This window comes from Schistocerca americana, chromosome 7 (genome assembly GCF_021461395.2).
Source record: "Schistocerca americana isolate TAMUIC-IGC-003095 chromosome 7, iqSchAmer2.1, whole genome shotgun sequence".
NCBI classification, from domain to species: domain Eukaryota; kingdom Metazoa; phylum Arthropoda; class Insecta; order Orthoptera; family Acrididae; genus Schistocerca; species Schistocerca americana.
Window position 1 is genome coordinate 123,482,224 of NC_060125.1, and position 14,359 is coordinate 123,496,582.

General features: G+C 40.4%; 1 protein-coding gene across 1 annotated transcript in view; it reads left to right on the forward strand.

Moving 5' to 3' along the window:
* The window catches only part of LOC124622775 (myrosinase 1-like), a 55,520-nt gene that overhangs the window by 18,247 nt on the left and 22,914 nt on the right, over positions 1–14,359 (forward strand). Inside the window, exon 4 of the mRNA XM_047148567.1 lies at positions 12,788–12,903. Within this exon, the coding sequence (XP_047004523.1) occupies positions 12,788–12,903 (116 nt within the window). The remainder of the gene's footprint in view (positions 1–12,787; positions 12,904–14,359) is intronic.

Sequence of the window (14,359 nt, forward strand, 5' to 3'; positions counted from 1 at the left end):
AGTCGTTCTGAAAGTATTTCTGTGGAGTGTAGCCATGTATGGAAGTGAAAAATGGACGATATATAGTTTAGACAAGAAGTGAATAGAATATTTCGAAATGTGGTGTTACATAAGAATGCTGAAGATTAGATAGGTAGATCACATAACTAATGAGGAGGTATTGAATAGAATTGGGGAGAAGAGGAGTTTGTGGCACAACTGGACTAGAAGAAGGGATCGGTTGGTAGGACATGTTCTGAGGCATCCAGGGATCACCAATTTGGTACTGGAGGGCAGCGTGGAGGGTAAAAATCGTAGATGGATATCAAGAGATGAATACACTAAGCAGATTCAGAAGGATGTAGGCTGCAGTAAGTACTGGGAGATGAAGAAGCTTGCACAGGATAGAGTAGCATGGAGAGCTGCATCAAACCAGAATCAGGACTGAAGACCACAACAACAACAACTCAGTGGTCGTGCACCGTAAGCTATGCTACGATGTTCAACATGATGGCGCCCATGCCTGCAGTTTTATACGAGATGAAAGGGTAACATAATTGAATTTGCAATCATAACGAAGGGAAAATATAACGTACATCGCCGTGATCAACATCTATTCAACTAAGTGTAAGTAACTTATGAGCTTCCGTTTTCTACGTGCAGGCACACGCCCAGATTACTACTTGCGGAATGATGGCAACAAGTGATGCCAATATAATCTCGTCTCAATAATTAAGCTTCACCACGACATGTGAACTGAAATGGTCCCATTCAATCCTTCATTTGTGGTAGAATCACCATAACAGCACAGACTTCCACCAGACAAAGGCAGTCTTCTCTCCAAAAACATGCCTTCACAAATAACCACCCAAGCGAAGCTGGAGCAGACCATACATCGTAATATAATATTCAGCTCTCTGATAAGCTCTCTTTGAGACAAGGAGCTAATGGGCTGCAACCCGTCAAAAATTCCCGTCGACCAAAAACAAACTTGTTGTGTTGGCATAAGAGCCAACACCGTGTAACTAATGGAGGCCCAAATGCACGCGTTTTAGCTCACGCAGGCTGGCATGAGGAGGGAAGGACTATACTGACGTGAGATCTGGAACATGACAAGGAATTAGAATTCAGAAAACAGACGTAATTAGTTTGATACTTAACTTTAATCCATTAATGATGAACGTCGCTCTTGACGGTACATGAATCACAATATCTGCTCAGAATACATTCTTATAGTAATTGAATATGGCGCCTTGCTAAGTCGTAGCAAATGACGTAGCTGAAGGTGTGGGGCAGCGGGTGAAATAATTGGTTATATAATGTAGAATGTAATGTAGAATAGATGCATTTCCCGGCCGATGCACCATATGTGGGGCGGTGGGTGGAAATTAGTAGAATAAATATTTTGTATTTATGCTGTTGTTTGCCGTTCTCAACACTGGCTCTCTATCTACAATATTGGCAACCAGAAAGTGATTAGCAAAACGTGAAGCCTGTAATTAGAATTCCTAATGCCCACTTCATCTGAGAAATACATTTACAGCTACAGCTTATAGCTCTGAGGAATTAGGAGATTGTCTGGGATTCATAATCAAAAACCATTCTCTCTAAAATGTTCACTATATTCTGAAAGTCACAGACCAAAAAGAATCCACACAATCCAATTACCAGAGCAATTCAGAGTCTAATGCGCTGATGCAACTGTAACTGTTCAAATTAAATGTTTAAGTGAATGCTCGCCATAATTTGATGATGATGTTCATCAAACGCCATGCTAAATAATGGTAGAACGTCTGTCCCGCGGCGGCACGTGAAAATACGACATACGCCAACTGAAGATAGATCATTAAAGTCATCCCAGAATTAACACTTCACTCGAAAACGATTTCATGGTTACGCGTATCCCGAGTAACTTATTACGGCATCCGAGGCTGTTTATAGCAATGATACCGATGCGACGTGACTCCCGGCGCAGGTGGTGCAGTAATCAACGTCTGGAGAGAACTGGGGCCTTCCTCTCTCGTGCATCGTTCTTATATATAAAGCCGGGGTGCGGACGGCTAAGAGAAAGCCTGATCAAATCCGCTCTCCCGACTAGCCGCTAGGCTAGTAATACACCACTTTAAGTTATCGAATAAATCATTGCTTCCTTTGCTGATGGCCGATGAAGCTTTAATTTAAATGTGCAATCAGCACACAAGTAAGTAATCATAATAAAAGTCTAACGTGGCTAAGTCAAATATTTTGGGCGAGAGAATTAATTTAATTACACTACACGCAGTAGACGAGCTCTGAACTAGCCCTTTGGAGATATGCTATCGCTATAGTTTTAGTTATTCAGTTGAAACTTCTCACATCTTTATGATTATAGCGGATCTCCCTTCTACTTAAATTTAAACATCCTAGCTTTATTTATTCGCCTACTTAATCTATCTGGCTTCCTTAATTTTTAAGACAAAAACCAGAAAATCATGAATTTCAACTAAAATTTTAATTTGTGCGATCCAGAATACTGTTTCTACTAAATTATTATGCAAAAGTAATCTAAATATAAATTTTTAAGTTTCTAGCTCTTTTCTATTGCGCCAATGATTTTTACAGAAAAACATCCAAATTTCGAAAATGGTTAAAGTTATTGAACTGATATTCAACACATATTAATTTAGTATTACTCCTGACATGCTAGAATCATTTTAGGTTATTTACTTGATTTTTAAAGTATTGCGCAACATTTATGACGTCAGAGCTGGTTACAGTGGACTGGCTGGCACACAATGAAAAGACTGATGTGAATTATATACGGCGTGAGTAGGTTGCTTCCCTACATCACCCTCTACTTACTTTTTTTTTTGTAAATGGGAAAAAATTAATTACAAAAAGGGAAGCAAGAGTACAGCTTAACTCCCAATGAAGATTAAAATTGAAATGTAAACATATAGAAATATTAAAAGAAAACTTATTACCTACTTCAATTATTTAAATTGCTGGCATGTTCACTGCCTCTTAAGCAACATTATCACTCAAAATTTAAGCAAAATCAATCAAACACTTTGGCATACATATTGCCTTAGACAGACAAACACATAAAATATGTATGAGATGCATTCATGTTCTAAGGCCTCCGATTTTTTTTTTTCGAATTGACTACTCACCCGAAATCGATGAAACTGGCGTTACTTCTCGATGTAATCACCCTGCAGACGTACACATTTTTCACAACACTGACGCCATGATTCCATGGCAGCGGCGAAGGCTTCTTTAGGAGTCTGTTTTGACCACTGAAAAATCGCTGAGGCAATAGCAGCACGGCTGGTGAATGTGCGGCCACGGAGAGTGTCTTTCATTGTTGGAAAAAGCCAAAAGTCACTAGGTGCCAGGTCAGGTGAGTAGGGAGCATGAGGAATCACTTCAAAGTTGTTATCATGACGAAACTGTTGCGTAACGTTAGCTCGATGTGCGGGTGTGTTGTCTTGGTGAAACAGCACACGCGCAGCCCTTCCCGGACCTTTTTGTTGCAGTGCAGGAAGGAATTTGTTCTTCAAAACATTTTCGTAGGATGCACCTGTTACCGTAGTGCCCTTTGGAACGCAATGGGTAAGGATTACGCCCTCGCTGTCCCAGAACATGGACACCATCATTTTTTCAGCACTGGCGGTTACCCGAAAATTTTTTGGTGGCGGTGAATCTGTGTGCTTCCATTGAGCTGACTGGCGCTTTGTTTCTGGATTGAAAAAAGGCATCCACGTCTCATCCATTGTCACAACCGACGAAAAGAAAGTCCCATTCAGGCTGTCGTTGCGTGTCAACATTGCTTAGCAACATGCCACACGGGCAGCATTCGTGGCACCCACCTGGATGACACTTTTCGCATTTTCAGGTCGTCATGCAGGATTGTGTGCACAGAACCCCCAGAAATACCAACTCTGGAGGCGATCTGCTCAACAGTCATTCGGCGATCCCACAAAACAATTCTTTCCACTTTCTCGATCATGTCGTCAGACCGGCTTGTGCGAGCCCGAGGTTGTTTCGGTTTGTTGTCACGCGATGTTCTGCCTTCATTAAACTGTCGCACCCACGAACGCACTTTCGACACATCCATAACTCCATCACCACATGTCTCCATCAACTGTCGATGAATTTCAATTGGTTTCACACCACGCAAATTCAGAAAACGAATGATTGCACGCTGTTCAAGTAAGGAAAACGTCGCCATTTTAAGTATTTAAAACAGTTCTCATTCTCGCCGCTGGTGGTAAAATTCCATTTGCCATATGGTGCTGCCATCTCTGGGACGTATTGACAATGAACACGGCCTCGTTTTAAAACAATGCGCATGTTTCTATCTCTTTCCAGTCCGGAGAAAAAAAATTTTAGGCCTTAGAACTTGAATGCACCTCGTAAAATTATGAAAATCTTAAATCCATTAAATATATTTTTTACATACACAAATTCAAAGAACATAACACAGTAATCCATGATACATAAACAGATAATTATATCTTATCAGTTTTTTCTAAACCTGAAAGAAAATTTCACAAATCATGACAATTTCATTTTTACATACGTGGTTGTAGCCGCTTTGGCTGGCGTTCTACACTTCCATTCACAAGGGTAGAGGAGGGGAAGTTGCTATGGAGTGCGTCCTTCACGTCCACTCTAAATTACATGGGGAAAGGGGAGGGGTCACTGTGAGTTGTGTCCAAGTCACTCCACGCTTTCACGCAGCTATCAGGCTGCCATTATCTGGTTTGTCCTGTAGAACAAACAAAAAGAGTGCCTCAGACTCTGTTCACTTAATATCTAAGCGTGGGTCACAATGAAATGGGGATATACATACATTTTATCTTTCAATATGTTACTGGAACAAAGTTAACAGAACTTTTCCGGCTACTTAACTGTCATAAAATCGGTAAACAAATGGCTCCAAACGCCGTTAGTCACGTACTAGATAAAATTTATGCTCAAGGCATACAATCATAAATCCTATTTAATTTCAATTTATTATTTCTGGGCCGCAACACTGAACAAATCCTCGGTACATTCCTGATACATTTGTATTTTATTTACTTAGCTGACTCATCTTCGATTACCTTATTCTTAGAGATAGTATGAGTATATTTGGTTAGTAGTTGTCTTCTCAGCTTCTTTGTACATGTGAGTAACTTATGGTAATAGTACAGTTCTGAGTGTTTAAAACACACTACGTTTAGTTGACTACTAAATCCACTTATTGGTCCTCTGCTGCTGTGTTAGTTCCACATCTGCAATTATGTACTTAATTCATCGAAGTGTATTTATGCTGAGCTATAAATAATGTTTCATGTCTGCCATTATGTTACTCAATTATGTTGCTAGTGTATGTACTTATTTAACACTCACTCTATTAACATTTAAAGCATAGGATAGCACATTTGTTTCATATCTATAGTGTATTGCAGCTGATCAGTTTGCTCACATGGCAATCCATTTCCACTCGATCTGACGCTGAAACCACAGGTAGTCTATCTCGTCCTACCACTAAAGTGCATTAAGTAATTATGGACGAGCGTAATGCTAAATTCCTTAAACCTATAGGACACCATGAGCTGCTCTGTCTCATCTGACATAAGGGTACCTATGGTCGCATTCACGCCTCCAACTCATGACCTCAATACGCGTAGGTGTGTCCTGTCACACACTACACCAAATAACGGCCAGCTCCAACCTAATAAATATTTCAAGGACGTGTCCTTCACGTCTCAACCACAAACACTGTTCAATTCTATTACACTGCCATTCCTTGCTACACAAGGTGAGTTCACTCTTAAAACTTATCTGCATATTTTTCATAACACTTAGCAATCTCTTTTACTATTAATTATTTAGCTCTACAGCATACAATAGGTTTCACTGCCACTTCACATCCTGCTTGTACACAAATTTGTATATCTTTTTTAAATATTATTGTGGGACCAATAAAACAACAACTTTGTACTTATAATATTACCAGGGTTCTATACATACTTGTTACTCAAATACATTTGTATCTTAATTATGTCATACTTCCCTGTTGCGTATGTCTCTGTTAGGTTTGTCACATTAGGTATTTTCTTCACTAATCGGTGGATAGAATGGTTACAGAACTCATGGCTTGATAGCCATGATGGAAAATTTTTGCATTGCAAAGAAGGAGTCGAAACTTTGGTGGATAGGAAAGATGAAGATTGAGTGAAATCTGAAATGGGAAAGAAGATCTCACACAGCTGCGACTGCACAGCTGCCACACTGTGTAGAGATTACAGAACAACCTCCTCCCTACAGAATTCATTAGTTTATTATTGGCTTGATAACCATAACGGAAAATTTAATGTGTTGGAAAGAAGAGGTCGAAATTTTAGGTGGACAGAGAAAATGAAGAGTGAGTGAGACCTGAAAAGGAAAGATCTCACACAGCTGGGACTGCACAGTTGCCACACTGTGTGGAGGTTACAGAACAACCTCCTCCCTACAGAATTCATTGGTTTCAGAAAATTTTCGTATTGGAAAGAAGGAGTCGAAATTTTTGTAGATAGGAAAGATGAAGAATGAGTGAGACCTGAAAGGGAAAGAAGATCTCACACAGCTGGGACTGCACAGCTGCCACACTGTGTAGAGGTTACAGAACAACCTCCACCCTACAGAATTTATTCACTACCTATGAACTTCTTTAGGTCGATCACGTTCCTCAGACCGAATAGCTTTTTACTCTTGTCCAAAATAATTGCTTCTTCTTCTTCTGTGTTTAGCTTACTTTTACTAGGATTAACACCTTCGTCCCAACATCTCCTATTTTTCAGAACTCGTATAGGCAGCTCCCAAGTTTCATCATTAGTTACTACATGTTTATCAATAAAAGGTACCATAATTACTCCGGTTATCGGCAAGACCATTTTTAACTGACTTCTTTCAAAGTCAACAACACTCTGATATTTTGACAAGAAATCTATGCCAATTAAAACCTCAATACTAAAATTATTTACAATTAAGCATGGATGATCAATTAAATTGCCATTAATCTTAAAGGGCAGCAAAGCTTCTTGTTTTACCGTTTTTGACACCTTTCCAGTAGCACCAATTATTCTTAGTCCTGATACCCTCATTACGGTAAGCTTGTCTTTACTGGGTAATGCATCAAAGAAGGACTGAGATATCGCACTCACCTCACTTCCACTGTCTAAGAGATAACGTACATTGATACCCAACATATTCACTAGTATTATAGGGTGGCTTATTCTAGTTGGTACAGGTGGTTCCTCAAACTCATCCAATAGCTTCTTTTGGATTTGTCTCCTACTAAAGTGATCGACATCTGTCGTCATTACATGTAGGTCAAAGTGTGTAGGGGTTCCCTGAATTACATTTTCAGCTGCCTTTTCCAGTCGGTCAATTAATTTCAAATCGAAACACCGCACGACTTCATTACATTTAGTTTGCTGAACATGACCCAAATTACTGTAGTCTGAGCGATTCTGCGCCTCCAGACCGGGCATAACACTAGTTACATCTAAACCACTTTCATTATTATCGTCGGGTTTCTTCTCAAGTGACAACTGGTCACAGCTACTGGGTTCATCGACCCCCAACAGGCTATCCTCTACATTCTCACTTACCTCCTGTCCTAAATCTATTAGTACAGTATCAACATCCTGCACAGGCACTTTAGATAAGAGCACATCATCCTCATCGTAAATATAAGCATGAATTTCTTCTGCTTCTTCACCTGACAATTCAGTATTTTGTAGCTCTTCCCTACCATTGCACTGTTGCGCCTTCTCTTTCTCTTCCCACTTAGAAAGCTTCTCTAACACGGTATCTATCAAATACTGTGAGTGATCTAATATTTCTGCTGTATCCTTAGATGCTACCGACCCCTCATCCACATGTTCAGTCTGAGTATTCTGATCTGTCTTACCAATTACTGGCTTAGGAAAAGTAACCGCCTGGTGAGCGCCAGTGTCCTCATAGACGGGAACTAGTTTTCCTGCCTCGGCCTACAACCGTTTCCTTTATTTCCATTATAGCTAACTGGCACAGCATTGCTTTCCGCACTGTTGTTTACCTGCATAATTTTGTTCGGAACAAAATTACTATCATTTGGATGCCATTGTTGGTTCTGATAATTATTTCTCCAATTCCTACCTGTGTTAGGATGGCGAACACCTACTGTTCTGATGTTTACATTGCCATTCTGCTCGTTCTTAAAATTACTACTAGTGTTATTAGCATTTCTGTTATTACATGCTTGCTCCTCAATGGCAGCCACATGCTCTACACATTCCAAATATTCAATGAAACGATCCAGACTGTCTCTAGGGGCAGATATAATTCTAGTTTGCCAATACCATGGCAGTTTGGCTTCAAGACCTAGTATTATCTTTTCAGGTTTTAGCTTTTCGGCCAAATGTGACAAACGTGAGATCCATGACCTAGCAAACTCTTTAATAGATGCCTTGCCTGCATTGAAGCGTTTTCCACTCAAAAATTCTCTCAACACTTCATTTTGCTTATTGCTAGACCAATACTCATTAATGAAAGCTGTTTTAAATTCCGCTAATGTTTTACACTTCAACATAACATCAGCTGACAAACGTATGGCGTCATCTGCTAAATGGCTTCTAATAAATGGGATTTTCTCTCGTTCAGACCAAGTTGGTGGAATCACATCTTCAAAATCGTTCCAGAAATCTAGCGGGTGGATATTTTTATCTGGATCGAACCGCAAGAACTGCCGACACCCGATGAAAGCGGCGTTTGCAGCTACAACTTGTTGCATACTACCATTACCAGAAGTTACTGAAGCTACTTTACTCTCAATGTTAGCAATGTTAGTACTGATATTTTCTACTCTCATTTCAATATCATCTAATCTTTGCACAATATGAGTAGTATCAGTTTTGATTGCGTCTACTTCTGCTTGACAATTATTTACTTTTATATTAACATCTTTAAACCTATCTGAGCACAGTTCAGATTCCGCTTCGATCTTTTCTGTTAACTTGTGTTCCAGCTTCGCATCTTCCATTTGGAAGTCTTTGCGAACCTCAGCAACTTCGGATTTTACTGCTTTATACATTTCAGAAAATTGTTGAGCAACCTTTTTCTTAATATTCTCATGATTGTAATCAGTTTTATAATTCAAACTGTCCAGATCCTCTTTCAACTTATTGCAACCAGCCTTGAAGGTATTGTCCATTACCTCCAATCGTTTATTCAAATTAGTTTGGCTGGCCACAATCTCATACTTTAATTCAGCTGTCATTTTAGCATTACTGGCTGACATTTTTGCATTACTGCTTTTGACCTCAGTTATTTCAGACTTTAATTCAGCATTACTGGTAGCTACTGCTTGTAATATAACATTTAAATCAATAGCCCCAGTATCTTTGGGTTGCTCACTAGCTGGCTTTTTATCACCCTCAGGTGACGAAAAACTAGCTCCAACACCAGAATCATCAAAAATAAATGAAACTTCTGATTGATCAATCATATCTAACTTCTCCTGTTTAAACTCTACCACCTCTGACGACTGTTTCGTTTTTAACTCATTAGTTAAACTATCATCCAACAAATTAACAATTTCTGATTTCTGCTTTACTACAGGGGTCTCTATTATTGAATCATCACCCCCTTTCACACTACTGTCAGGAGACAATACTTCATATTTCACTTTAACATTACTATTGTCAAGCATATTTACACTTGAACCATTGTCTAGATTTACAGTTCCCTCAACAGACATAGGTTCTGATTTAAGTTTAACCTCAGTTTCCTCTGGCGGTTCCATCGCTGACAGTCTTTTAGTGCAGGTTAGTAAAATTTTTAACAGCTTTTCACTTAACTTAGTTCCCCTCTGCACGACGTATGGCGTTGCCGGCGCGGCGTACGAGGATTACTGATGCGACGCGGCGCGTTATACTGCAGACGACACTTCAATGGCCACTGTGTGTTTGCGTGACCCGCAACTGCAGGCGCGGCTCTGGTTGCTCCAGAGGATGATTGCGGTGAGGCGAAACTGGCTTCTCGCGATGCCGGCAGTGCTGCTAGACTCAGTGCCAGCTCCGTCAATACAGCTGCGTTGTTAATCCAATTGCGCCGTCCACATGCACACGTAACACTGTCTATCACTGTTCCATTGCTCAGTTGCGTGTCGCATTTCACTTACGAATCCTAATATTTAAAAATCATTTTCACTTTTACTCAGTTTGTTTCCTGGCCGCTTAGCAACATATGTGGGGCGGCGGGTGTAATTAATGTTATATTAAATGTTCAATGTAATAAAGAAAAGATGCATTTCCTGGCCGATGCACCATATGTGGGGCGGTGGGTGGAAATTAGTAGAATAAATATTTTGTATTTATGCTGTTGTTTGCCGTTCTCAACACTGGCTCTCTATCTACAATATTGGCAACCAGAAAGTGATTAGCAAAACGTGAAGCCTGTAATTAGAATTCCTAATGCCCACTTCATCTGAGAAATACATTTATAGCTACAGCTTATAGCTCTGAGGAATTAGGAGATTGTCTGGGATTCATAATCAAAAACCATTCTCTCTAAAAAGTTCACAATATTCTGAAAGTCACAGACCAAAAAGAATCCACACAATCCAACTACCAGAGCAGTTCAGAGTCTAATGCGCTGATGCAACTGTAACTGTTCAAATTAAATGTTTAAGTGAATGCTCGCCATAATTTGATGATGATGTTCATCAAACGCCATGCTAAATAATGGTAGAACGTCTGTCCCGCGGCGGCACGTGAAAATACGACATACGCCAACTGAAGATAGATCATTAAAGTCATCCCAGAATTAACACTTCACTCGAAAACGATTTCATGGTTACGCGCATCCCGAGTAACTTATTACGGCATCCGAGGCTGTTTATAGCAATTATACCGACGCGACGCGACTCCCGGCACAGGTGTTCCAGTAATCAACATCTGGAGAGAACTGGGGCCTTCCTCTCTCGTGCATTGTTCTTATATATAGAGCCGCGGTGCGGACGGCTAAGAGAAAGCCTGACCACATCCGCTCTCCCGACGAGCCGCTAGGCTAGTAATGCACCACTTTAAGTTATCGAATAAATCATTGCTTCCTTTGCTGATGGCCGATGAAGCTTTAATTTAAATGTGCAATCAGCACACAAGTAAGTAATCATAATAAAAGTCTAACGTGGCTAAGTCAAATATTTTGGGCGAGAGAATTAATTTAATTACACTACACGCAGTAGACGAGCTCTGAACTTGCCCTTTGGAGATATGCTATCGCTATAGTTTTATAGTTATTCAGTTGAAACTTCTCACATCTTTATGATTATAGCGGATCTCCCTTCTACTCAAATTTAAACATTCTAGCTTTATTTATTCACCTACTTAATCTATCTGGCTTCCTTAATTTTTAAGACAAAAACCAGAAAATAATGATTTTCAACTAAAATTTTAATTTGTGAGATCCAGAATACTGTTTCTACTAAATTATTATGCAAAAGGAATCTAAATATAAATTTTTAAGTTTCTAACTCTTTTCTGTTGCGCCAATGATTTTTACAGAAAAACATCCAAATTTCGAAAATGGTTAAAGTTATTGAACTGATATTCAACACACATTAATTTAATATTACTCCTGACATGCTAGAAACGTTTCAGGTTATTTACTTAATTTTTAAAGTATTGCGCAACATTTATGACGTCAGAGCTAGTTACAGCGGACTGGCTGGCACACAATGGAAAGATTGATGTGAATTTTATATGGCGTGAGTAGGCTGCTTCCCTACAAAGGCTATGCTAAACCGTCGTCTCTGCAAATGAGAGCGTATGTGGACAGTGAACCATCGCTAGCAAAGTCGGCTGTCCAACTGGGTCGAGTGCTAGGGAGTCTCTGTAGACCAGACCTGCCATGTGGCGGCGCTCGGTGTGCAATCACTGATAGTGGCGACACGCGGGTCCGACGTATACTAACGAACCGCGGCCGATTTGAAGGCTACCACCTAGCAAGTGTGGCGTCGCGGTGACACCACAAAACTGACTCCGCAAAAAAGTAAAACTGTTTCAGTGACAAGCAGAGAGGTTGCTGCAGTACTTTTATCGATTAATCGAAACTGATTACAGCAGACATGAGTATCGTAGGCCCTAATCCAAAGATAAATGTAGCGATGGGCTAGAAGAAATATCTAATGGTAAGAAATGGGAGTGCCGAATGAATAGGCAGCTTTCAACACAACCAGTAATACCATGGCCTCGACTAACCGAAGTGGCGCGGTGGTTACCACACTAGACTCGCATTCGGGAGGACGATGGCTCAAACCTGCGTCCGGCCATTCTGATTTAGATTTTCTGTGATTTCCCAAAATCGCTTCAGGCATCTGCCACGGGATAGTTCCTCTGAAAGGGCACGACAGACTTCCTACCTCATCCTTCCCTAATCCGATGGGACCAATGACCCCGGTGTTTGGTCCCCTCCCTCAAATCAACCAAACATGGCCCCTTTCTATGGTACCACAATCACCTGCTCCACTTGACTTTTATTCCAACGATGCTGGTCATGCACCTGTATTATACAATCGTTCACTTTGTAATTCTGCGTGTTCTTGAAAAGCCTTACAATGCAGTTTCCTTTGACTGGAATGATTCTGTCGATTGTGGGGTGAGACATCCGAGAGGGAGTTACGTATTCTTCTTGTACTCAATGCGGTACTTTTAGTAACAATTTATTTGATTCTTATTATTATTTTGTTTATGATCACTCAGCTCGAGGTCAATATTTTGAGAGCTTCCAACAACTAATTTTGTTTCAGGTTCTGCTGATTTCTTCGGTTTCAACACATACGGTTCAAAGTACGTAGCGGCAGGAGACTTCCCCATTGCACCGTCTCGCAGACACGATTCCGGTGTCATCGTAAAGGATGATGAGGTGATGTCACAAAAATTTTCATTACTAGTCTCCATTTTCAAGGAAGGGGTAATGGACTGACTTCAGACGTTTTAAATGTTAGTCAAACATTTATGTGTCGATTCAAAAGCTATAATGTCCTCGACTTTGTAAGGGGAGTGAACTAGACTTCTTCGACTACGAGTGGGCCCGAAATGAAATCCTATCTCCTGGATACAACGCACACCAGACGTGACTTCTCTCGTTTTTAAGGCATCGATGATTAATTTCCGTTGTCGAGTAGGGTGATCTCTATATTAGTTCAGTGAACGACTTGGAGTGTCATCTGCAGTTTACTGGCGTTTCCAATTGAAAGGTGTGTGTGTGTGTGTGTGTGTGTGTGTGTGTGTGTGTGTGTGTGTGTGTGAGAGAGAGAGAGAGAGAGAGAGAGAGAGAGAGAGAGAGAGAGAGAGAGAGAGAGGGGTGAGGGTAGATAAGGGGGGGGGGGGGAAGGGATGAAGAACAAAGACTACATTAGTTGTTAGTAACAAAGAAACTCTGATAGTTTGAAGATATGCAGAATGTAAATTTATAATGCCCAAGACAACAAATTTAGTAATGCAATCTGATTCGAAAATAAGCAGAAAATAATCTTACAGCACACACTTTCATAAATTCAGCCCAACGAAAGGAAATGAGAACCCACGAGCTAATACATGTGATTAGCACATTAATGAATAGTTTCCTGAATGTAATAGTCTACTTCGAACGTGTGCAGCCTAAGTACATATAGCGTGCAGATGAGCAATAGTGCTATCTGCCCTATTGTGTACACATAAAATCAAAATTCAGAAGATAGCGAGTAATCCAACTGATCAGTTATAATCCTAATTCGCTACGTACATAACATTGTATTAGATAATTTAAGCGAAACAACACAGTGTCTCATAAGAGCAGCCACCAGCCAAGTGTACGTCGACATAAATTTTATCATCACCTGATACCTAACTAGCATGCAGAGAGTGTTGTGTACATAGTTCCGCGTAGTCAGCGCATATACAACTTTCCCATTAGAGCGCGCCCCACTAAGCACAACAGCGCAGACGCAGCGCTCATCCGTTTCCGCACTACGAAATGGCGCTGTCTTTGAGACGGACCAAATTCTGCTTCCGCCAATCCGCATATTAATATGTAACGCAGCCAATGAGATTGCTGCTAACGTAGAACCTTTTCTCCTCGCGGATCACACTCGCGCAGTGATACCTGAACGCGCGAGGTATTATAACGAGTGTACAGACCTCCGATTAGTCAATCTGCATTAGTCTGCATTACTCTATAGTCAAGTTTCAGTCTGCGCCTAATAAGATTACCATATTCGTGTACATCGCCATGAAGAGAAATGTATAGACGCTTTGTCAACTATCAGAGATATGTGAGAATAAGATTAACATACCAAGACCAAAGGAAATACAGATGTCCGTTGTCAATAGCATCCAGA